The sequence below is a fragment of the Gadus chalcogrammus genome, chromosome 6 (assembly GCF_026213295.1).
Source record: "Gadus chalcogrammus isolate NIFS_2021 chromosome 6, NIFS_Gcha_1.0, whole genome shotgun sequence".
Taxonomy (NCBI): domain Eukaryota; kingdom Metazoa; phylum Chordata; class Actinopteri; order Gadiformes; family Gadidae; genus Gadus; species Gadus chalcogrammus.
This window is the reverse complement of record NC_079417.1, coordinates 20,283,687-20,307,083: the sequence shown is the minus strand read 5'-3', so window position 1 is coordinate 20,307,083 and position 23,397 is coordinate 20,283,687. Positions and strand designations below refer to the sequence as shown.

Genomic DNA, 23,397 nt, shown 5'->3' with positions numbered 1-23,397 from the left:
TTTACATATTACTTCTCCTGGTTTCAAGTCAACTGTTAAATTGAACCTAAGCTTTAGTATGTTAAAATGATGTGGAAAGGTTCCATTAACTTTGCCTTTCATCAATCATTTACCAATACGATCTGTGTGTGTGTGTGTGTATGTGTGTGAGTCCCTGTCGCTCTAAACATCTCCACACAACGAAAGGCCAGACACAACCCTGAAGTAGTAGCTGAAGAAAATAAACGGAATGTGTTGTGTTTGAAATAGAGTCCAACTTCGGTCAACAGTTGTGTGTTTCAGGGGAGAGTTTGTGCGGTTGTGTTGCTGATATGATCGAGTGCTGCTGTTGTATTTCTGAGGGAGTGAATACACAGCCTCCTTGTGTTGTTCCAGACCCGTTGTGTGATGCCAGGAGACATGCCCCCACAAGAGAACAACAAACCTGGAAGAATCAGCTGTACCAAAACGACACGTTTCAAAGGCACTGCGGCCCCACCCCCACAGTAATTAGTGTCACAAAATGACAGCCAGCTCCATTAAAGGCATCAAAGCAACAAGGAAAAGGGCTGATTCAGCCTTAAATCTCATCTTTTCCAGCTCCCTTCCCCTAGTCTTGAGGACATGTCGGTGCAGGCTGGGTGGGTTTCTGGGTTTGTGGGGATTGGGGCGACAACTGAGCTCAAGTTGAAAGCAGGCTCCACTCTGAGCGAGATGTGTTCTACATATCAGATCAGACCTGAAAGGCAGTGGGACCAGGGCTGCCTCTTACGGGAGATTAACCCTCATCGGATCTTGTCTCTCTCTCTCTCTCTATCTCTGGTCCCTCTCACTCTAGCCTCTCTCACTCTGGTCTGTCTCTCTCTCTGGTCTCTCTCACTCTGGTCTCTCTCCCTCTGGTCTATCTCTGGTCTCCCTCCCTCCCTCCCTCCCTCCCTCCCTCCCTCTCCCTCTCTCTGGGATCAGTCGGCCAGCAGCTGGAGACAGGGGGTCCCCTTGTGCCTAACCCCACGTCCCTCATCCAGCTCTCCAACCTTTCCCTGTCTATTTCGGAGTTGTTTTTGTGTGCCACCATAGAACAATCTGGGGGCTCTATTTCGAGGTGTTGGGCTCAGACGCCACGGGGGCTTGCATAAGAGTTTGATGACCTCCTCCCTCACATTGCTACTGTTTGAAACGGGGCCGGCAGCCACCTCACAGTAACGTTACTGACCGCTGAATAGAAAACAGTACTCACACACAGTCACACTCTTCTGGAGGGAAGCCACATTTACGCTCGTTCTCGTGGCTGTGTTGACCATTTCTCAAAGTGTTTTTCTTCGTGTAGGCCTACTTCTGTTTTGTCCACAGGCTGTTCTAAGCTTGACAAGCACCCAAGCTTATGTCAGACGTCACTTCTGTCTGGAAGACCTAATTTGTATCCTTCAGTGGAACAACAAACTACACTGGGTCCACTGTCCCCCCCTGTCCACTGTCCACTGCCACAGGGTTCTGCTCCCAGGGGCCCTGCTGTGTAGGGCCCCTGCGTTGGAGGCCCCTGCTGTGTAGGGCCCATGCTTTGGAGGCCCCTGGAGTGGAGGCCCCTGCTGTGTAGGGCCCATGCTTTGGAGGCCCCTGCTGTGGAGGCCCCTGCTGTGGAGGCCCCTGCTGTGTAGGGCCCCTGCTGTGTAGGGCCCTGCAGTGGGGGCCCCTGCAGTGGAGGCCCCTGCTGTGTAGGGCCCCGGGGAGCCTCCTGCTATCTATAAGTATCTTTTGATTAACATGGAGGATGTTCAGGAGAAACCGGAGACGTCCATGTCCCCCGCAGACCACAATCACCCCTCAACCCAGCCCCAAGAGGAGGCACGGTCGTGGGGGTCCGGTGGTGAACCAACCAGTCCCCGGTGGAGGTTGGATCAGGCCTTGTTCTTAGGGTGGCTGTCAGTGGGTTTGGGTTGGCGGTCCTCCAGGGGTGCTGAGGGGGCTGAGCATTGTGCATTGTGTGGCTCCCCCTGCTCATCTGGAGCCCGTTGACTCTGGGCAGGATCTGGGCTTCCTGTGTGGGAGGTGCGTTCGTGCGCGTGTCTGCGTGCGCGTGTGTGAGGCCGGGGGGCTTTGGTGTGTGTGTGTGTGTGTGTGTGTGTGTGTGTGTGTGTGTGTGTGTGGTGGGGGTCCGTGGTGGGGGTCCGCTGCCCGTAGGTGACCGAGCCAAATGTTTATATTTGGAGGAAGTTGGAGAGGAACACAATGCTGGGGATAAGTGGGCCAGCGTTCTCTAGGAGGCTAGGGGAGAAGGAGAGTTTAAAGTCCAATACTGGGCTGCGTCTGAGAGCCAGTAACGCATTAGGTGTGAATGGGGGGGGGGGGGGGGGGGGGGGTTGGGGTCAGAGGAGGTCGAAAGCAGAGGAGGTCAGTTCCATGGGACACCCTGTAGTGCGTTCTGGGTGGAGGTCGGACCTTGCTTTGCCCTGCCCATAAGCAATGCACTCCCCCTGGAGTTTGTTGCCGGGCGCCATCCTGTGAGGCAGCCCACTGCTTCTAGCGCCTAGCTGCTAGCATAGGATTGGTTAAATGCAGAGGAAGAATTACCCAACGGGGTTAATAGAAGTGTATCATTAGAAAGGCAATGCCGCAGCACTGCACACCCTGAGGACTAGCACTGCACACCCTGAGGACTAGCACTGCACACCCTGAGGACTAGCACTGCACACCCTGAGGACTAGCACTGCACACCCTGAGGACTAGCACTGCACACTCTGAGGACTAGCACTGCACACTCTGAGGACTAGCACTGCACACCCTGAGGACTAGCACTGCACACCCTGAGGACTAGCACTGCACACCCTGAGGACTAGCACTGCACACCCTGAGGACTGCCCATTTGCACATTTCTGCGCATTCTCAGCTTCACTGGATTCCGTTGGCAACCTCTAAGTTGCGACACCTTCAGCCAATCACTGTGACGTCTCACTCCAGTACATAGGGAAAGATTGTAACCATTCTTCATCTGCATTACTGGAGGAGTTGAACAGGTTTTTGACCACCTGGTGGACTGTGGGTCTCGTGACCGCGGCTGCTGCTCCCCCACAATGCAGCAGGGCGCCCACGCTGGGTCCGGGGGGTAAGATGAGACCCGCACGGGGCCCAGTGATCTCCGGTGCCCTTGGCCTGTTCTCTCTCGTCCCTGTAACACGGGGTGAGGGAGGGAGGGAGAGAGGGAGAGAGGGGGGAGGGAGGGAGGGAGGGTACGTGGGAGAGGTATGCGCTCCTCAGTTCAGCCAAAACCACAGCATGTGACAGCTCCACTCTGCACTTCCGTGTATTGTGAGTGACGTGCCAGTGAGTGACTCTCCCTGCCATACACTTGGAAAAAGTGCAACGTGCATTAAAGAGTAATATGTTGCGTTAGCCTTTAGCTTGTTGCGTTGGCATTGAGGGTGACCGTGTAGAGTTTGCTTCACAGAATAAAAAGTTTCAAATACAAATGTGCTGAACGTTGACACTATTTAATTGTGTCAATGTGTCTGACATTCCTGGTTAGAACAAAACAGTTTTTTTTGTCTGAATCTGTTTGTTATTCGTATTGTGGGTGTGTGTGTGTGTGTGTTTGTTATTCGTAGTGTGTGTGTATGTGTGTTATTCGTAGTGTTTGTGTGTGTATTTATCCGTGTGAGTCTGTGCGTGCGTGCGTGCGTTTTGTGGGAGTGATTTATTGTGAGGGAGCAGAAACTTTTCAATGGTTTCAGCAGGTGAGGCACTGCACTGCCAGTTTCCAAAGCTATGGAACTAAGTATATTCGTGTGTGTGTATATATATTAGAGCTGTCAGTTAAACGCGTTATTAACGGCGTTAACACAAACCAATTTTAACGGCGTTAAATTTTTTAGCGCGCGATTAACGCAATTATTATTATTATTTTTTTTTTTTTTCTTTGGCTCAAAACAAAGAAGCAGTAGCCTGACTGCTATGTTCAAATGACATTTGTTCAAAGCAGTCGTTTAATTGCACTATAGGCTCTTTTTTTGTATCGTCCTGTTTTGATCAGTATATGCCAATGTTGTTATCAATAAAAAATCATTTGCACAAGGCAAGCCGATGCACTTCACCATGTTGATAAGAGAATTAAAATGAGAAGAATTAAATCAAGGGATATTTAGCATAGAAAAATAATTTGTGATTAATTGCGATTAATCGTGAGTTAACTATGACATTAATGCGATTAATCACGATTAAATAATGTAATCGCTTGACAGCTCTAATATATATATATATATATATATATTTATGGATATATATGGATATATATTTATGGATATATATGGATATATATTTATGGATATATATATATTTATATATATATATATATATATATATATATATATATAATGTATGTATGTATATATATATATATATATATATATATATATATATATATATATATATATATAATGTATGTATGTATATATATATATATATATATATATATATATATATATATGTGTATATGTGTATATGTGTGTATATATATATATATATATATATATATATATATATATATATATATATATATATATATTTGTGTATATATATATATATATACACAAATATATATATCTATATATACACATATATATACATCTATATATACACATATATATGTATATATATATATATATATATGTGTGTGTATATATATATTTGTTTCTATTATATTTTAAATATAGTTCACAAATAGCCTGCATTGTCGTCCGTTTTTTCGGCGTGAACACACATGTACACACGCACATGTACTCACACACACACATTTGTTTTACGTCCACTAGCAGTGCTGTAAATACCATAAAGATTTACCACCAACACCTCATCGGGTCCTGCCCACATCGGGGTATTATGAGAATTAAGATGGAAGTGTGTTGTTCTGCGTTTCATGTCTCGTCCTGGTGTTGCTGACGCACAGCCAGACTATTGACCCAGCCCCGTGTGGCAGGACCAGAATGGGCTCTTTGTCCACGGGTGTAGACACGTTGGTGGAGACAAGTGGGTGGATAAGCGGGTGGGTGTTTGTGGCTGCAGCGTTTGTACTTGAAGAGAAACACCTTTTTTTTTTGCAAAGCATTCAAGATGTATGGGGACGCTAGGGTGGCAGTTTATATGAACCATTATGTTCATAGTCGACAAAAAACATACGATTACTTCTCAGATTGACCGATTCATCGTTGGGTTCACATATTAGCAAATATCCTCAAGTCTCATTTGATGTATTAAATGTGCTTGCTTTATCCGACATCCAGCAAAGTAAAACTGTTCAAAAGTCTACATTTCAAAACATTGTACTTTGGTTAAATGACGATTGAATGATCAATCAAATCCACATATAGATCCCCTAAATTTTCTGTCCCTCGACAGTGAATGGGCTTTGGTTGCAGGCCTAGTGTAAACCTTCCTTTGGTGCTGTACAGGTGTCTGCTGCTCAGGTGTTAAAGTGTGTGTTCTGCCCCCACAGCTGCCCTACCTGCTGCTCAACAACCCCGGGCCCGACTCCAGGACCCGCATGTACCCCGTGTTCTTCGGTGAAAGCATCGAGGTCAACCCCAAACCCGAGCAGGAGATCAAGTAAGCCAACAAGAGCAACAAATATAAAAGTCTTGAAGACACGTGCAGGAGACAAAATCGTTTTTGACTCCATCAGCTTCCCTGGTTAACTTCTGTAAACGTAGCCTGCTAATGCTGCCCCCTATTGACTAGTTATGGTAATGCTACAGTCTATGTCCTACACTCTCCTTCTAAAAGATCTCCCCTCCCTGCCTAGCGTTATCCTTGCTTTTCACCCTTTCCAATGCCACCTGTACGATGAAGTAGCCTCATTCTCCTTTCCCGCCACACAGGTGCAACTCGGAGGTGAAGTACGACTCGGACCGGCACTACCGCGACCAGGTGTACTGCGCCGCCGTGCCGACGCCCACCAGCTACAGCGAGACCGTGGTGGCCGTGCAGAACTGCACGTGGAGGAACTACAAGTCCCAGGTGTACCTGGAGCCGCGCACCAAGCCCCTGCACTACAGCTCCACCACCATCGTGTACCCCAAGCACGCCAAGAGCATCTACCGCACCACGCTGAACTACAACGCCGCCGGCTCACGCCGCTGGTTCGTCTCCACCGTCCAGCTGGAGGCCGGCGAGGACACGAGCCCCTGCATCATCTACACGGAGGACCTTTAGAGGCAGAGAGGAACGGGGGGGGGGGGGGGGGGAACGGAGGAGCTGTAGAGGCAGTGAGACAAGGGGGGGGACGGGGGAGCTGTGAAAGTAGAGAGAGAGAACGGGTGGGTGACGGAGGAGCATCATGGACCTCTAGACACAGAGCCTCTCTCTGGGCCATGGAGGACCTCTAGACACAGGGAGCCTCTCACTCTATGGAGGACCTCTAGACACAGGGAGCCTCTCACTCTATTGAGGACCTCTAGACACAGGGAGCCTCTCACTCTATGGAGGACCTCTAGACACAGGGAGCCTCTCACTCTATGGAGGACCTCTAGACACAGGGAGCCTCTCACTCTATGGAGGACCTCTAGACACAGGGAGCCTCTCACTCTATGGAGGACCTCTAGACACAGGGAGCCTCTCTCTATGGAGGACCTCTAGACTCAGAGAGCCTCACTCTCTATGGAGGACCTCTAGACTCAGAGAGCCTCTCTCTCTATGGAGGACCTCTAGACTCAGAGAGCCTCTCTCTCTATGGAGGACCTCTAGACTCAGAGAGCCTCTCTCTCTATGGAGGACCTCTAGACTCAGAGAGCCTCTCTCTCTATGGAGGACCTCTAGACTCAGAGAGCCTCTCTCTCTATGGAGGACCTCTAGACTCAGAGAGCCTCTCTCTCTATGGAGGACCTCTAGACTCAGAGAGCCTCTCTCTCTATGGAGGACCTCTAGACTCAGAGAGCCTCTCTCTCTATGGAGGACCTCTAGACTCAGAGAGCCTCTCTCTCTATGGAGGACCTCTAGACTCAGAGAGCCTCTCTCTGGGCTATGAGGACCAGGCTGAAAGAGGTCAAAGATACGGTTGGTGATGCATCTTCACGTAGGACATCCAAGGAATCCTTTCTCTTTTTATTATCCCCCCCCACCCGAGTTGTATTTTAGATCTTTAACGAGGAAACAAACTGGAGCCTTTCGCGGTCCGAGTGCTGCGTTTCAACGGTTAATTGTCTTATTTAAAACATTTTTTAAATCCGACCGGTTGGTTAGTTGGTCTGGAGGTGTGCCGCTCCCCCCCTTCCAGTGCTACGTCTCTAAAGTTTAGCTGCTCCGTCGGGCCCAGGAACAGACTTTGAAGACGGACACCACCGGACATTTGAGCTGCACAGAGCGCCAGTCAGATCCAACACAGAGCTTTCCAAAATGGCCGTATTGCACTTGTTCTTTGGTTTGTTTTTTATTGTTTCATAATTTTACGTCAGCCCTCTCTCCGGCCCAGCAGGGGTCGGAAGATGGAAAAGTTGAAAGTAAAGATTTTTTTTTTTTTTTAATGGACCAAAGTTATATCACACAGGAATAAGGTCAATATTCATCACTCCCCGTTGTTCTCTGGTCTCATTTTTCAACAATAACAATTATTGAAAGAAAAATAATGTAATTTCTCTAGCTTGTTTCTAGTTATTGGATGTTAAACAGATCTTTTTGCAAAGCATCCTAGTAAACTCAAACAGAGAGTCTTCAGCTACCGCGGGAGGATATTTTGTTTCATAGCTCCTAGTCTCGACGTACCCCAAACACAGCACAGTGAAATAGGGTTTTACTGCCTTTATATTTATTGCTACATTGCCAAGACTTTAACTTTCTTAAGTTTGTTTTTTAGGACGGTCAACAGTCAACATGAAATGCCAGAAAAATAATCGTACAAAAATAATATATATTTGTTTTCTTTTACATGACAATGCAAGACCATACTATTTTGTTGTCCGCCATCTGCTTGGTCTTTCAGTTAAGTTAGAAAGTAGGAAGAGGGGCAGGTTGCTTGAACCTTTTCTGAGTGCGGTTTGGTAGTCAGTGTAACTATGAATCATATTATATATACATTACATAATATATATATTATAATATGTTATATAATATAATATATAATTAATATATATGTATTTAATATATATATTATATATTTCATATATGTATATTATCATTATATATGCACACAAATTGATCTTGCAAAATATTGATTTTGAAGAATTCAGATGTTACCTCAATTATTTCTGTTGATAGTCTTTTTTAGGCAAACGTAGGCTAACTTTCCTTAATAATGTGTATTTCAGATATCGTCATGGTTTTGAAAGACTTTAAATAATGCCTTTTCTTCAAAGCATTCAGAGAAGGGCAAGGGGTAACTATGGCGATGGGGCATGATTAGTACAGTCAGACGGAAGCACGAGATATAAAAGGGAACAGTACGTTAAATAGCAGAGTGGGAGAGAGCGAGTCAGCCTGAAAGGAGATTCAGAGGGGTCTTATGGGGGCTGAACTAGAGAACTGTTCTTCTCCTGATGTTTGAGGGTTGTGATATGTGTCGTTGGTCTGTTGGAATTCAGGGGCAGAAGAAGCTCTTAAAAGTTAAAACAAATGAGGGTGTCAAATTTGAAAACATCCTTATGGAATTGTGTACAATTGTTTAGCGTCTTCTTCACCCATGTTTCGTGTTTTTTTTTTACTGAAGATATTTCCTGTTGTATATGTGGCATCAAGGCACTTGCTCGTTTTCTTTATATTTTTGTACATTTCAACTTGTCTAATTATCGTTCCAGTTCTGAACAAATTAAAATAATTTAAAAAATATGTATATCCACGTTTAGTAATAAACCCATAACCTCAAAGGTCAGTTTACTCTTCACGTGTTTTATTTGAACCGAGGGATCCAAATAAAACAACACAACTGAGTATGTCTATTAAGGGGCAGATTTCTGCCCCTTAACAATTCAACAATAAACAAAGGTAAGGAAGGAGTTCCCTTCTGAAGGTTGCACTTGATTTCGGATTCACACACACACACACAGCAGTAGATATCACTGGAGGGGTCGTGGCTTGGTGACTGTGTTTCGGTTTAGAAAAAAGTTGCCAGCAAGAAAAGGACTAACAATGACATCCACACATGCCCTTCTTCAACCAATTTCAATTAATAGCCGAGTGCATGGCTGACAGCCATGGTATGTAATACTAACATCTAAACATATAGGAAAATACAATTCCTGCTTTTACATGGTGTTGAGGACCCAAACAATCAACAGATCAAGCCATGTCCCTTTGCGAAGGAGGGTTCACTGCCCTCATGTGGCCATTACCCTTTGCTACATTGTGGCGTTGAATTAAAACAAAATGCACAAAACAGACTGGAGCATTGTTCAATGGCAATAAGCTTTTTATTTAAACATTAAGGCAGTGTCTTTTTTGTTTTTCATTTTACACTGCTATCCACAAAGCTTGCTGGTGGGCATGTAGAATTTAACAGTGTGAATAGTTTTTTTTTTGTTTTCTGTAAATACCAACCTTGAAGCAAGCCACATAAATATTTACATCTCTTCAGTTCTATATACAATCCTTGCTATTATACAGTGGGTTATAATTAAAAAAAGAAAAATCATTATGCACAATATGGTGTACGAACAATGTACTGTTGATGTCACTGAAACCCAGGACCACACTTAAAAAGAACCGTCAATATAAAGGCAAATCCTTGTTCGTGAACCACCGCGGTTTGGATCTCTGACAACGTGGAGTGGAGAAAGACATGACCGTAATCACAAAGAAGAAACCGGAAACATGATCAACGCTTAAAATATATCTCACTACACTTAAAAACCAAGTAGGATCTCTCTGGTGGATTTCTTGGAGAACACCTGTGTATGGCTTTAGTCTATTTACAGTCACACCGACATCCATCATCAGTTGGGGGCTGACACACACGGGGGAGGGGGGGGGGGGGGGGGGAGGAGGACATCACACAGAACCGCAGAACCCAGACGGCTGGCTGGATGAAGACGACCGGTAACGGGTCATGTGGAGAGAGAGGTGATGGGAGACCAGTTATGGTCAGAGTGGAGAAAGAGGAAAACGGTGGACACGGTCGGACTGACCAGTCTCCCATGCTCATGTGACGTAGTAAAAACACAGAGGTTTCCATGCCGACTGTAGCAGCAGACACCACCCTGAGCTCTGAGCTCCAGGGGACTAAACACACATGATGGGGTGGAGAGCGCAGTGACCTCCAAATGGAGGAAGGCTGTAGGACATGAGGTCAAAGGTCAGGTTACCTGATGAGAAGTAACGCCTTTGATTGTTAATGAGTTGAGGAGCAGAGAGAAAACCAAACACACCAGAAGTGTATACTGGGAGCGCCCTCTTTGGACTGGGAGGTTCCCTGTGGCGTAATGGGAGTGGTGGAGTGAGACTTGGTCTGACTCTTCCCTGTAGTACTGTGTATGAAAATAAATGGCACATAACACTAGAAACAGAACTGTACAGAAAAACTGACGGGAAGGGAATGGTGAGAGTATATATTGTATATATGAATAATATATATACGCCCACACATATACGGATATATATATGAATACATATATATAAATATATACATATTTATACATACTGTATACGTATATAAATATGTCATCATCCACCTACTGCGATTGTCGCTTGAAGAAAGAATGAAAATTGAAATGGAGAACTGTAGGCAGCCAAAGTGGGGGAGGGGAGGGGGGAGACAGGAGAGGGGGAGGCGCGAGGGGGGAGGTGCGGAAACGGGGGGTCCAACAGGTACGATTTCCTGCAGTTTTCTTTCATTTTTAAGTCTTTTATACAGCCCACCCCAAAACAACCAACATGTGTAAAATGCCATTGTGAAACCGACCGTCAAACTAAGTGCTACATCCCAAACATCCCAAACAGTACAAATCAACAGTTTTTTCTGATTTTCTTTTTTTGACAAACATTGACATGGTTAATATAAAAATGGTGAGAAGAAAGGGTTGCTTGTTGCTCATCGCCCCAAACCCATAAACACTTCCTCTCTTCTGACCCCTGGGGGAGGGGGGACAGGCCCTCTGGCCTTCCCCCACCCTGCCTCGACCCACCATGACACCCCTAACAGTATGTCTACCCTGTAAACCAACGGCCTCCCAGTACGATCCCTCCATTCTCCTGGAGAACCAGACCAGAGAGAAAAATGATATACGTGTTGCAGAAAAGACAACGAGTGACACCATCAAAAAGGTTTCCTTTTGAAGAAAACAACCAACTGAAATACGACTGCTCACTTCTCAGAGAGACAGAGACAGAGACAGAGACAGAGAGAGTGAGAGAGAGAGAGACATAACTGGGAGGAGCAGGAGGAGCTCTGGGGCCCCGTACCGGCTGCAGAGGCGCCTTTGCGTAATCTGCCCGGAGACCAGGGGCCCTTGAACACCCTGGTGCTGCGGGCGGTGCTGCACCGAGACACCCGAGTCCAGACGAAGGCGTGGACCCCCAGGGGTCCAGAGACCAGGAGGAGGTGCCACCGGGCCCCGCTGATAAGGCCAGAGGGACGAACAACATGACATGGCCAACGCTTAAAAAACAAACTAAAGAGAAAGTGATTCGTCCTTTTAGAGTAGTCCCATACGAGAGTGCATTACACAATAATACAGATGTGCGCACGCACACACACACACACACACACACACACACACACACACACACACACACACACACACACACACACACACACACACACACACACACACACACACACACACACACACACACACACACACACAGAGAGCAGCAGTGTTTTCGGGGTGGGAGGGTTGGGCCTCACATCTCAGAGGAGTGGCGGTGGGAGGGGCCAGATATCAGGAGCCAACCAAACCACCAGGAATCGGTAGGGCGGAATGATGTCTCGGTGGGCGTGTCCGGTACGTGTGGGCGGGTCCGTTATGTGTGGGCGTGTCCGTTATGTGTGTGTACGTGTGTGGAAGTGATTCAGTTATCAGCAGCAGCATGGAGATGATTGTGTGTGTGTGTGTGAGTGTGTGTGAATGTGTGTGTGTGTGAGAGAGAGAGAGGGGCGGGGTCTGGTCTCCATCACTCGCTATCCGACAGCGTCTCGTACTGCGAGCAGAGCAGGGGCTTGGCCTCCTCTTCCCAGGGCCGGCCCTGGCCCCCGGGGGCCCCCTGTTGGCCGGGGGAGGGCGAGGCGGCCGACACAATGCCGCTGGGGAAGCGCATGGTCAGCGGGTTACAGGGGAAGGGGGTGGGGCCTGGGAGGAGGAGGAGACAAGACAAACGTTACTATGGAACCACGGACCGTCTGCAGAGACAATGCAAACAGGATGATGCAGCAATGGTGGCATTTATACCTGGTGGATCTGGAGCCTAACCCTGATCCCTTTGTGGAGCCCAGCTGAAGCTTCACCCATGAAGGGGTTCTGGTGATAAAGGACGCCATGGTTTACTTTGACCTAGACGTCTTCAATGAGATCCTGATGGATATGGATCGAATTTTCCTATCCTCCAATTCTAAGGCTTCCGTCCTTAAACTGTAGGTGAGTGTGAAAGGCCTCATGTAGAATGTCTACAGGCAAAAATCAGTTTAAAATGCAAAAATGTAAACAGTTTGTAACTTTTTGTTGCATGTTTTTTTTGTTTGGTTGTAACAAAAAAACTGCCTGTGCGCTGGGGCCCGGTAATGGCAGAAATTCCTGTATGGATAGATGCAAACATGCGTGTTCTTTCAGAACATTTTAATTTGTACTGGTTTATTTTTGCTTATTATTTTAGCCAACATTAGTTCATGATTGTTATTGTCTTAAACCCACGCTTGCCCTCAAGTGCTCTGAATGCCAGAGCAGGCTGCAGAGCACTTACCAGCCAGAGGGGGCGGTAATGAGAAGCTATTTCTTAAACGTAGCACCTTTGCTCCAAACCTTAAAGGGTAGGTAGCTCCAAATAGAAAACTGGTCCGTTTTGGTCCCACAAAGTCTAAAATAGTGTGGTAGTTTTCAATGGGCTGTGCACCGTAACCTGAGCGAGTGTGCCGTTGGTTTTTGAAGACATGCCCTTTACACTCGCTCCTGTGCAAGACCTCCATGGTGACCAATCCATCCCCATGTCTGGGATTTTTTTTTTTTTTACGTGTTGTGGAAAGATCTCCTTCTACAAAATGTTCACCTGACCCGGGGTTCTTTTTTCAAATGAGTAATAGCTTAGTCTGCCTTAAATTACATTATTAGTATTGTAGTTATTCTGCACTTCTGCAACACCTGCTGGGTAAATGGTAAACAGCAATGGTCATGTCTACAGCATATATAGATGCGTAGTTGCTTGTAACCTTGTTTGCTAATATCATTTCAGAATTTGACACACGCGTGTACAAGTATTTAGGAAAAGGACTAAAAGGGCAATGATGAAACTATGTTCCAGTTTGTCAAGATATTTTTTTATTGACTAGCGGTCAAAATGACCCCCTAACGACCGCTCTAGAATTAATCAGTGTGTGTGAGTCATCCCTGACGGGGGTGGTGAGGGGTGTGTGTGTGTGTGTGTGTGTGTGTGAGTGCCGGTGCATGTGCGTGCGTGTCTGCGTGCGTGCGTACCTGTGGAGGAGGGGCGGTCGTCCCACACGCGGGTGGTGAGTCGGCTGCAGTCCCCCTCCGAGTGGACGGAGGACACGGAGGAGGGTCTCTCTGTGGGGGGGGGCTGCTGGCCCGGCCCGGGGGACTTGGCCTTCCTCCCGTTGGACCGCCCGCTGCTCTTGGACGGCTTACCCCCACCTGGGGGAAGAGCAGCCACCACAAGTGTCAATCAGTGTGGATTCCATGGAAACAATTTCACTTTTTTTGTGATGCAGCCATTATGATTTGACGAAATCATAATGAAAAAATGATTGAAAAAAACGATTAAAGAAGAAATAGGAAGGGAACGGACAGGCTGATGGAGAATAACGTACCCTAGGACAGCAGAAATTGATATCTAAAGCTAGGGTACGACACTTGGAGAAACTACCTGGAGTAAGCTACACTCCACCTTGAGTAAGTTACACTCACAGTAAGAAAGTATCCCAGAGAAAATAGATAAATACGCTTCTACTTTAAAGGTCCCATATTATTGTGATGAGCCATTAGAAGCCGTTTTGAAAATCTGCCTCTAGTGACATCCCAAGTGGGCGTGTCAATCTAGGTGTATGACAGATGAGCAAGGGTTAGTAGAGGCAGATTTTCAAAAGGGCTTGAAATGCTATCTCGCCTGGTGGTATAATATGGGACCTTAAACGGGGCATGCTTTTGGGGATGAAGTTTGGCACACACACCACCGAAAACATTCAGAGAAACAACGGGTGTACAAGGTGTGATATGAACCAAACTAAAAGTGAAGGTGAGCCACCCTGGCTATACCCATGCTGCCTTGCGAGTGATTTCATTTCACGCTGCTAGGCAGCCTGGATTCCATGGATCCGATTTTCGCCTGAGATAGGGAACCAATCACAGAACGGGGAGGGACGGCAAGACGATGACGACGTCTATGCGACACACCCATCGTCTTCTTCCTCATCGAATTTCTATCGCTCTACATACGTCATCTGGTAGAAATTCTTACGATTTGCCATGAGCTACGTACAGACTCATATGATAGACATTCGTAGCGCCCAATTATCGGCTCCGGGCAATCGTAAACCACACCTCAAATACGAGAAAATGAATGCGTGGTTCCCAGACCTCTTCTCAATGTAGATTGAGATGAGGCCTGGTGTTAGCCAGGCTAGCGTCAGCCATGGATGCAAAAACACATGGTCACACGGTCATATCTGGAGAAGACAACTGAAGGGACGCACACAACAAGGGGATCTTGGGAGGTGACCTAGAGCGAGGAGGGCTACCTTGCTGCGCGTAGGCGTCCTCCGCCATGGAGGGGGGCCCCCCGGGGGCCAGGGGGTTGGAGGGGGGCCGCTCCTCCGCCTGGTCGTCATAGTTCCCCATCAGCGCCTTCCTGATGATGGCCTCCAGGCCAATGGAGTTCCCGGAGGTCTCCTGGGGGGCGTGGCTACGGACGCTCACCGGCCCTGCTGGGAGGAGTGTCAGGCACGTGATTGGTCGGTTTTGTGAGAAGGAATGTCTTTTTCTTTTGGATCTTGCCATTGATTGGTTAATAAAATAAAGTAACAGGAATAACTACAATATAACTTATTTGTGTAAATGACAATGTTTGACTCAATGTATATGTTTTTATCCTGCTTTTGTTTACCATTATACTTATTGTTACCATCAACATCTTCATTATTATTCATTTACCTACGAATAAAGTACTCAACGAAACAGTGTGAAGAGGCGGAAAGGGATTTGATTGGATACAGGGAGAGGTTAAGTTTGTGCTGATTGGATGGGTGGTGAATAAGATACCCCTCGTGACCTACAGCGTCGATATTAATAATTATAAATATAGTATTGTGATCAGGCCTGATGCATACATCATGGCAGACATTTGATTTAGTGGATTCTCTGCCGTTGAGACACATTGAAATATCTACCCGCCGGGGCAGGCAAACAAATAGTGAGCTTTGTAAATACTTAAAAAAAATGGCATTGGTATGCCGTAAAAACAAGTTCACCTGAACTTAACATATCAAAATCATCAACAACCACTTTTCTTGGGGAAACTGTTGAAATTCCACAGTCAAAATGGACATAAAAGCCATTATGTGTGTGCCCGTTTAAGGCCTAGCCAGAATTAAAGAGAGGCACTGGTTTACATAGGAGGACTTCAACCAAATACATCCCTTTGTTTTCCTAGGGGTAGACCTGAAATTTGGTTATGCTATGGAATCTCATCTTCCAAGCCAGATGAGAATACCGAGCCTACGTCATTTTATGGCAGAGTATTATTTTTTCAAATACAATAGTGTATCTATGGATTATGTAATAATACTACTAATAATAATAATATTAATAAGTACAAGGGGGGTTAAGACTTACCAGCGGTCGTGGATGCTGGCATGTTGAAGATCTCTGTCCCGGGCTGACCAGCGTCTGAAAGGGGACAAGCACAATTCCCTGATGATCAAAGAGAGGATGGTTTTCTTCTTCCGAGAATTCTGGCACAGCGTCCTAATTATGGGAGCTCTTCTTAAACAGCAGGCCAATGCGACTCGGGTCATTAAATCGTCTCTTCTATCTAATGACACGACGGTCTGATGATCCTATTGACTGTCCCTGAAGTGAGGACAGAATTGGCGAAGAAAGCCGCCCAGTTTTCGGGGCCTCATCGTGGAATGAGCTACAAAACAAGTCGAGACTCAGACCCTCTCAGAAGCTCGCCACATGGACAGAACATCAGTCGATGATCAAGGCTGTGACTGACAGTGATAGGGGACAATGTCATATTCTTGCCTCGGATTCGAGGTGTAAAACACTGTTAAGCTGAGTGTGTACTGTGGGGTTACTTGGCGTTGTTGTGTGACGCTGCTGCCTCGGCCTGTCGAGGTTTCATCTCAGCTGTATCAGTCAGACTGTCTGGGTAAATACTCACTGAAGTCTCCGTCAGTGCCCACGACGGTCATCTTCTTGATCATCTCCTGCTTCTTGGACTTGACGATGGCAGAGGTGCTCTCTGTGAGCTTGCTGAAGAAGGCGGGGTGCTGGGTGGGGTTGGGGGGCGAGCGAGACACCATGCTGGGGAGGGAGAAGAGGAACCGTTTCAGGACGGGAACGACAAACATGTACACACACACACAGCATTGCAGTGTAACGATATCTGAAAAAGATTTCACTACTTGGACGTTTGGCGGTTGAATATAAATAATTCCTTAATATGAAGCACTACCCGAGCCATTCAAACTCGGGTGATAGGTTGGTTGGCTGTACAGTTCAAAAGCTGGGGAGATGGCTGCTTTGCTAAAGGGGGGTATGGGCAGATAGATAGGATGTTATCCTGCATTACAGGACCAGCACTAGACGATCCAATGGAATCTTCCAGGAAGCAACGCCAAGCGGTCGAGACCAGATTAGACCGGGCAAAGCCTTGATACCCAGTAGGAGAATACAGGAAGAAGCCCAGTTCTCTGACACAAAACAATGACCTCCACGGTCAACCGACATGAAATAACACAGGATTACACGATTACAAGACGATTGACCCACAGAGGATCCCCCTAGAATGCAAAACTAAACGGAGGCTGTTTGGATTGGAAAACAACCATCAGGAATATCTCCATAGTCCAACCATATCATCCATACCCTGGCTCCCCCTGGTCGCTGGGGTACGAGGCGCCTCCCAATGTCTCGGGGTCAGAGCTGGCGCCCGCGGGGGACACCGGCTCGATGCCAATGTTGGACATGCTGACAGGGGACGTCTTGGGCTGAGGGGGCGACCTGGGAACACGCACGCACACACACACACTTATAGGATGCAGTAACGGCACCTTTTCCTTTGCTCTCTCGATGGCCTGAAATGACTATGGTTCTTCGCTTCTGTTCTGCAGGTGTCCTACCGGTCGCGGTTGCGGTCCACATTGGGGCCGTCTGCGGCGTAGCGGGGGCCCGTCCCGGGGTCCTGGGAGGCGGACATGGGCTGGGGGACGCTGGGAGGACGGGTGAGGTCGAGCACTGGGGAACTGTGGTAGCTCTGCTGCTGGCTCTGCCGGGTGTAGTCTTTAGTGATGACCTCCTATCAGACACACAGACAGACAGAGATACACACACAGACACAGACACACACACGGTTGTTTTGGATGTTCAGTTCAGCCTTATAGAGGCTAGAGGAGGGCGTGTGTTTTATACATCATGGTAGCGGATCGTTTAAAAGTACTACTGTTTGGTCGTTTTGTTTGATCTATTTCAGACCATTATGTTCTACAATACTTTTAATAGATTTTTATTGGCTGCAAGTGAAACAAAGCACACATCTAGGAAATCACTGTGGGTAACTTGGTGAAGGCTGTTTGTCATCATTTTCCCCCACCACATTGAGTGAAGCTACTATATCCCAACCTTGTGAGACCATAAAATATCTTAGTGATGCTCTTGCTCTCTTTGCTCTCGCTCTTCATCCTCCGAGGAAAGCCTTGGGTGAAAATGTAAGTTTGTCTTTTAATGTCCTCATTCATCTCTTCATCTATTTCGATGAAACCGTTTTGATGGCTTTCCGATTGCTCCACTTTCCTCTGCGCTGCTATTTTTATGAAATTCTGCAGACTGTGACGCTCCTCGCTTCATCGTGAACGGAAACCCCCTCCCAATAGGGCTGATTCGTTTCTCTTCTGGGAGGGGCTTTCAACAGGCTTGAGGCCAGACTGATGGGCTGAAGTCTGATGGCCGACCAGGTCAAACCTAGCCTGGCTCCGCCCGCCTAAGTACTTCCGCTCAATTTGAATTTCCCTTCAGTACTAGGTCTGGACCTGCTGTATGTAATTTGGTTTTCTGGTGCCGCCACAGCGGCCCCCAATCAGCGAACAGAGGGCGTGTCTGAGAACAATGACGATAAAGTCGTGCGCCAGCTTGAGTTGTTGTTGTAGGTCGGTAGTTGATTTACAATGTGCAATTTTTCCCTGATAAATTAAATTCGACGAACAAAACCTGCAGCTGTCGTTGACGGACATTTTCGTGCAGACGCGCAAGGTGTTTGGTTTGTGTACAACCTGCGCGTGATTCCCGGCGCATGACATAAGTCACAACCAAACGTTAGCGATTGGTTATGGCAGATCCAGAGTGGCACTGGGCAGATCCAATCATTTTAAACTTCAACAGACACCCTCCTTCAAGTGAGTTAACGTTTGTCAATTGATTAGGTCCAGACTCTCTGTACAAATGAAATGAAATGAAGTGAAGTACGAGAGTCTGGTAGAACCAGGCTAGGTCAAACCTGGGTGAACGCGGCTTTTCACTTCACATTTGTTTCGACCAATCATGTCGCTAGAGGCGGGGATCTGTGAGTGTCTAATTGGATAACACAAACTCGGCCAGCAGCGAAAAAAAGAGGCTGTAGAGGTGTTAAATCAACACCGTCTAGACCGGCCACTATAGAAATACCCCTTTTAAAATGAACTTCTGCTAGCTTCATCCACTCTCACAAATTAGTTTTCTCTGGTAGAATATCTTCGTAACATAACCACTGGAAGTTTTGCTATAACACAGCAGGACTACTGGAACACAGACTGTTCCCTTGTGAACGGCAACAACCAGATGTCTGGCACCAAAGACACCGCAGGGCACACAGGACATAGAGTACCGTCCGCCAGACCGACTCGAGACTCACTTGTTCAGAGTTCAACTAGACTCTCCATAGCCTCCCTTAGCCCCCACACCCCTCTCAGAGATTGTGCTTGGCACTTGGTTCTATGAATATCCTTACTGTACCGACAGCGATATGTTGTTTCACTTTCTACTGTTCGCTAAATGCCCTCAATGTTAATGTAAAAGAAGGGGGGGGGGGGGGGTCTTACGCTGATGTGCTGGGCCAGGGTGACCACCCTCTGTACGCCCTTCACAAGGGGGGAGGGGGGCTGCTGGCCGGGGGACATCCGGTCCTCCGCCTGGGGCTGGTACATGCCATGCTGCTCCATAGAGCCCATCTTCTGTTGAGCTGGGTGGTCAAACCAGCGCCACCACCAGCACCACACACACACACACACGCACGCACGCACACACACACGCGCACACAAAGAGAAAATGACATCAAACCCAGCACAAAAGAAGCACAGTTAGTTTCAATGAGCCTGGGGAAAATAAAAATAAAATAAGGAGCCCAAGAACCGCGAGACCTGCAGACGAGGACGTGAATTATTCAGAGGCACTTTCATGAGAGAGCTGCGCCTAAAAGCTGGCCGGCCGGTGAGGTTGTCCTCCCCAAAACGCTCCGTTTGACGAGCATGAGGAGCCAGCTCAGGCCTGGGACGAATTATCTACGGCAGCGCTACGCTGGGCCTCGATTTCACCGTCGGTGCACGGAACAGGGAACGGCCCAAACACGACACGCAGTCCTGCCGGAGCGGGCCCTGTCCGGACTGAACCGTCTATCACTACCACGTCTCGCCCGGCTAGGAGCAACACATCACTAAACTATCACTGCAACAACAGAACCAGGGTCTACGCCAAAGACCCCGAAAGAAGACAGAGTGTGGCATTGATGCATGAAATGGAGCTAGGTGTCTTTGCTTATATGGGACCTTTAATATCCTCTTTTATCTAACTGGATCTCCGGTCGGTAAATAAAGACTAGGGTAATAAAGTCGATTCTGGTTCCATTTCAACACAAGCCTTTCCCAATGACTGCATATCTGTCTTCCTCCAGTGTCCCCCACTGCCCCCCAGTGCCGAGTGGCCACTGAAAACATGGCGGCCGCTAGCTACTGAGCTCTGGTCTCCTGTGTCCCTCTCACTGTCTCTTAATTAAAGAAGACAAAGGCCTGCTGGACTTGAGGTCTCACAGCACTAGCCCCCCGGCCCTACCTGCCGCATGTACCCCAATAGTTAACGCCATACAATCACCATCAGAACAGACATTACACCAATCAAGAGATGCATCTTAAATTATATTTTGGATTGTGTGGCATTTTGTGCGTGTGAGCGTTTTTTTGCATGTGGAGAACACAACAAATTGATTAAGCATGAATTACAGTGAGGCACGATCAAACATGAGCATGCAAAAACAGGTAGCGAAGCTGCAGCAAACCCCCCTGGTTCCATGGCCTAGTCTTTCCTTCACCCCGTTTGTGTGATCTGTAGGGTTAGCTGCTGTGGTTGGGGGGGGGGGGGCGGTCCCTTCCGCTGTGGACGGGTGGGCGGAGGGGCCGTTGATGACGCTCGCCCGCTTGCTATGTGGCGCATGAGCGCCCACTCGACCTGATGTCTGACACAGGGGACGGCCGACGCTCTAAAGCGCTCCTCTGACTCATCGGGGGTCGCTGTGTGTGTGTGTGTGTGTGTGTGTGTGTGTGTGTGTGTGTGTGTGTGTGTGTGTGTGTGTGTGTGTGTGTGTGTGTGTGTGTGTGTGCTGTGTTGTTGGCCCGGGCGGAAGTGAGGGCGCCCATATATGGTGACATGCGGACGCACTACAGGTCTCTGGGCGGGGGGGAGCAGGTGGGTGAATGGGGGCCACGTGTTAACTCCCATCCTCAATGCTGGAGGAGGAAGAAAGGCAGCAAAGGGCCTCCTGTATACAGCTCAATTCTAATCTTTCCCTCCCTGAGGTGATAAATAATAACTGCTCAGCCCGTTCAACGTGGTAGGGTTTTGTTACACCAGCGTCTTATGAAAACTAGCTTGTTATGTTCTCTTATGTATTTTCACTAGGAATCTCTTGAATGATTATCTACCTCAAGTAAAACTAAGGACCAAAGCATAACAGTAATAGCATTGAAAAAATTAACAAAACACCAACCAAAATAGATTCAAAAGGTAAATGAATTGGGCTAATTTGATAATGCCAACCACCACAGCGTGCAAGAGGCCACAGACGGACGGGGAGGGGGGTCTGGGAGGTGAGCAGACCCTGGGATCCAGAGCGTCTTACCCTCGGAGGCGCTGCTGGTCCCTGGCATCCCCGTTTCACAAGATATTTGCCGCATGATAATTGCGTTTATGAAGTTGGCCGCGGTCATGGTGGTCTTACCGAGTGCTCGGAGCTCTTGTTCCTGAATGGACACCGCTTTGTTTTGAGTCTTTTCCCTACTAGATGTACCGCTTTCCCCCCGGGCCCCGGGGGGGTCCGACTGAGGGGGGATCAGGTGCTGGGGGGGGCGGCCGGAGCCGGGCGGGTAGGACCCGGGGTACACCACTCCGGGGCTGGAGCCGGAGAGCTTGGGGTCCGCTTTGCCCGAGGGCCCCATCTGCTCCTGCATGTGCTTGGGGAGGCCCCCCCTACTCTTGCAGCCGTCGCGGCCGAGCTCCTTGGTGGGGTCCCCCCCGGAGGGGTAGGCCTCGGGGGGCTGGCCCGTCCGCTGGAGGTGGCTCGGGTAGCCTGGGTAGCGGGACGACCCCGAAGGCATGGACCTGTGGACCCCACGAGACACAATGAGACTCCTGCGCTCCGGCCCTCACCGTCACACACTTCAACACGCAGTCAAGAGTTCAGTTAACCAGGGCCGAGTCCTACCTTAGCACGGAGGAGCCCCCGTGGTCGCTGAGGGCCATGGCCTTGCCCCCGGTGTTGTGCAGGACGCTGGGCCTCTGCTGCACACTGTCCTGGGTGCGGGGGGACACGGGGGAGTGCTGGTGGCCGTAGGGGTGTGGGGCGGCCCTCACACTGCCAGAGCTGCTGCCCCCGGAGCTGTGCTCTGTACCTGCAAAGGGGGACCTGCTCGTTAGGATGGGGATGAACACTGAGGACAGGAACACATCTAGAGCATGGACTCGGGTAGGCCAAGGATATCTAGGGGAGGGTTGGACAGAGAGGACGGGGGTTAGGGGAGATTAAGGAGAGCTTATAGGTGGGGGAAGCGCCACGCACCTGGTCTCCAGATGGGCGCGTGCTCCACGTTGCCATGGGAACCCCCTTTCTCCCGGTCCCTGTCCCGGTCTCTGTCCCGGTCCCTCTCGCGATCTCGATCCCGCTCGCGTTCCCTCTCGCGCTCCCGCTCGCGATCCCTCTCGCGGTCTCGTTCCCTCTCCCTCTCGCGGTCCCGCTCCCGGTCTCTCTCCCGCTCGCGCTCCGGCGCGGGCGGCGTGCCCTGCATCTTGTTCATGTGCGAGGAACCCACTGTGCCGAGACAAACCAGCGTTAAAACACGGATCCCCCAGCTTTAGAAGAGAGGCAGGCGTGGTGCCGGGGAGTGGGCGGGAGTGTACGGCGTACCGGGGGAGGTGGTGTACTGCCTGCCCGGGAAGCCAGCAGCGCCGCCTGGAATGTAACTGATGCGGTCCATGGTGGAGCCCGGGGGGGCCCCTGCGGAGGGGGGGACCAGGACGGGTAAGTGTGGCACCTGAGACAGATCGATGATACCTGGATAGGGGGGCAGGTCAGGGTCAAGACTGGAAGCCTGAACGAGACAGCACAGTGTGCAGGGTTAACCGAGAGTGTGTGTGTGTGTGTGTGTGTGTGTGTGTGTGTGTGTGTGTGTGTGTGTGTGTGTGTGTGTGTGTGTGTGTGTGTGTGTCTCTCACCGCGCGGGGCGGTGGAGTACTGCAGCGGCAGGGCCTGGTCCCGGGGCGAGAGGCCCCTCAGCAGGTCCGTGCGCTGGGCCGCCATGGCGGCGGCAGCGGGCCACTGGTGCATCTGCTGGGAGGTGATGTAGTCGTTGAGCAGCGTCTGGCGGTTCTCCAGGGCCGTGGTGTCCGGGTAGCTCCGGATCAGGTAGGGGTAGGAGTGGGAGTGGGGGTAGGCTGGGTTGGGGGCCAGGTGGCGGGGCAGGTAGTAGGCTGCTGTGGGGTTGGGGGAGAACGGTGGACAGGGTTAACCGTTTATGAATAACAGGACAAGGATTAATATGATGCC

The 23,397-nt window shown here is 48.9% G+C and overlaps 2 protein-coding genes across 8 annotated transcripts in view; one reads left to right on the top strand and one right to left on the bottom strand.

Moving 5' to 3' along the window:
• rflna (refilin A) overlaps nucleotides 1-6,189 on the top strand; it is a 7,560-nt gene extending 1,371 nt beyond the window's left edge. For both annotated transcript variants that reach the window (XM_056592385.1, XM_056592386.1), the window contains exons 3-4: nucleotides 5,462-5,571; nucleotides 5,844-6,189. In XM_056592385.1, the coding sequence (XP_056448360.1) occupies nucleotides 5,462-5,571; nucleotides 5,844-6,177 (444 nt within the window). In that variant the 3' untranslated portion in view covers nucleotides 6,178-6,189. The remainder of the gene's footprint in view (nucleotides 1-5,461; nucleotides 5,572-5,843) is intronic.
• A 1,960-nt stretch (nucleotides 6,190-8,149) lies between these two features.
• The window catches only part of ncor2 (nuclear receptor corepressor 2), a 111,648-nt gene continuing 96,400 nt past the window's right edge, over nucleotides 8,150-23,397 (bottom strand). For 4 of the 6 annotated variants that reach the window (XM_056592390.1, XM_056592395.1, XM_056592394.1 and 1 more), the window contains 13 exons: nucleotides 23,067-23,324; nucleotides 22,759-22,905; nucleotides 22,414-22,662; nucleotides 22,060-22,246; nucleotides 21,577-21,956; nucleotides 19,409-19,548; nucleotides 17,459-17,634; nucleotides 17,205-17,339; nucleotides 16,498-16,640; nucleotides 15,945-15,998; nucleotides 14,852-15,037; nucleotides 13,572-13,748; nucleotides 8,150-12,236 (listed from right to left, as the gene is read on the bottom strand). In XM_056592390.1, the coding sequence (XP_056448365.1) occupies nucleotides 12,061-12,236; nucleotides 13,572-13,748; nucleotides 14,852-15,037; nucleotides 15,945-15,998; nucleotides 16,498-16,640; nucleotides 17,205-17,339; nucleotides 17,459-17,634; nucleotides 19,409-19,548; nucleotides 21,577-21,956; nucleotides 22,060-22,246; nucleotides 22,414-22,662; nucleotides 22,759-22,905; nucleotides 23,067-23,324 (2,408 nt within the window). In that variant the 3' untranslated portion in view covers nucleotides 8,150-12,060. The remainder of the gene's footprint in view (nucleotides 12,237-13,571; nucleotides 13,749-14,851; nucleotides 15,038-15,944; nucleotides 15,999-16,497; nucleotides 16,641-17,204; nucleotides 17,340-17,458; nucleotides 17,635-19,408; nucleotides 19,549-21,576; nucleotides 21,957-22,059; nucleotides 22,247-22,413; nucleotides 22,663-22,758; nucleotides 22,906-23,066; nucleotides 23,325-23,397) is intronic. The other 2 variants (XM_056592391.1, XM_056592396.1) reach the window with 1 other exon arrangement.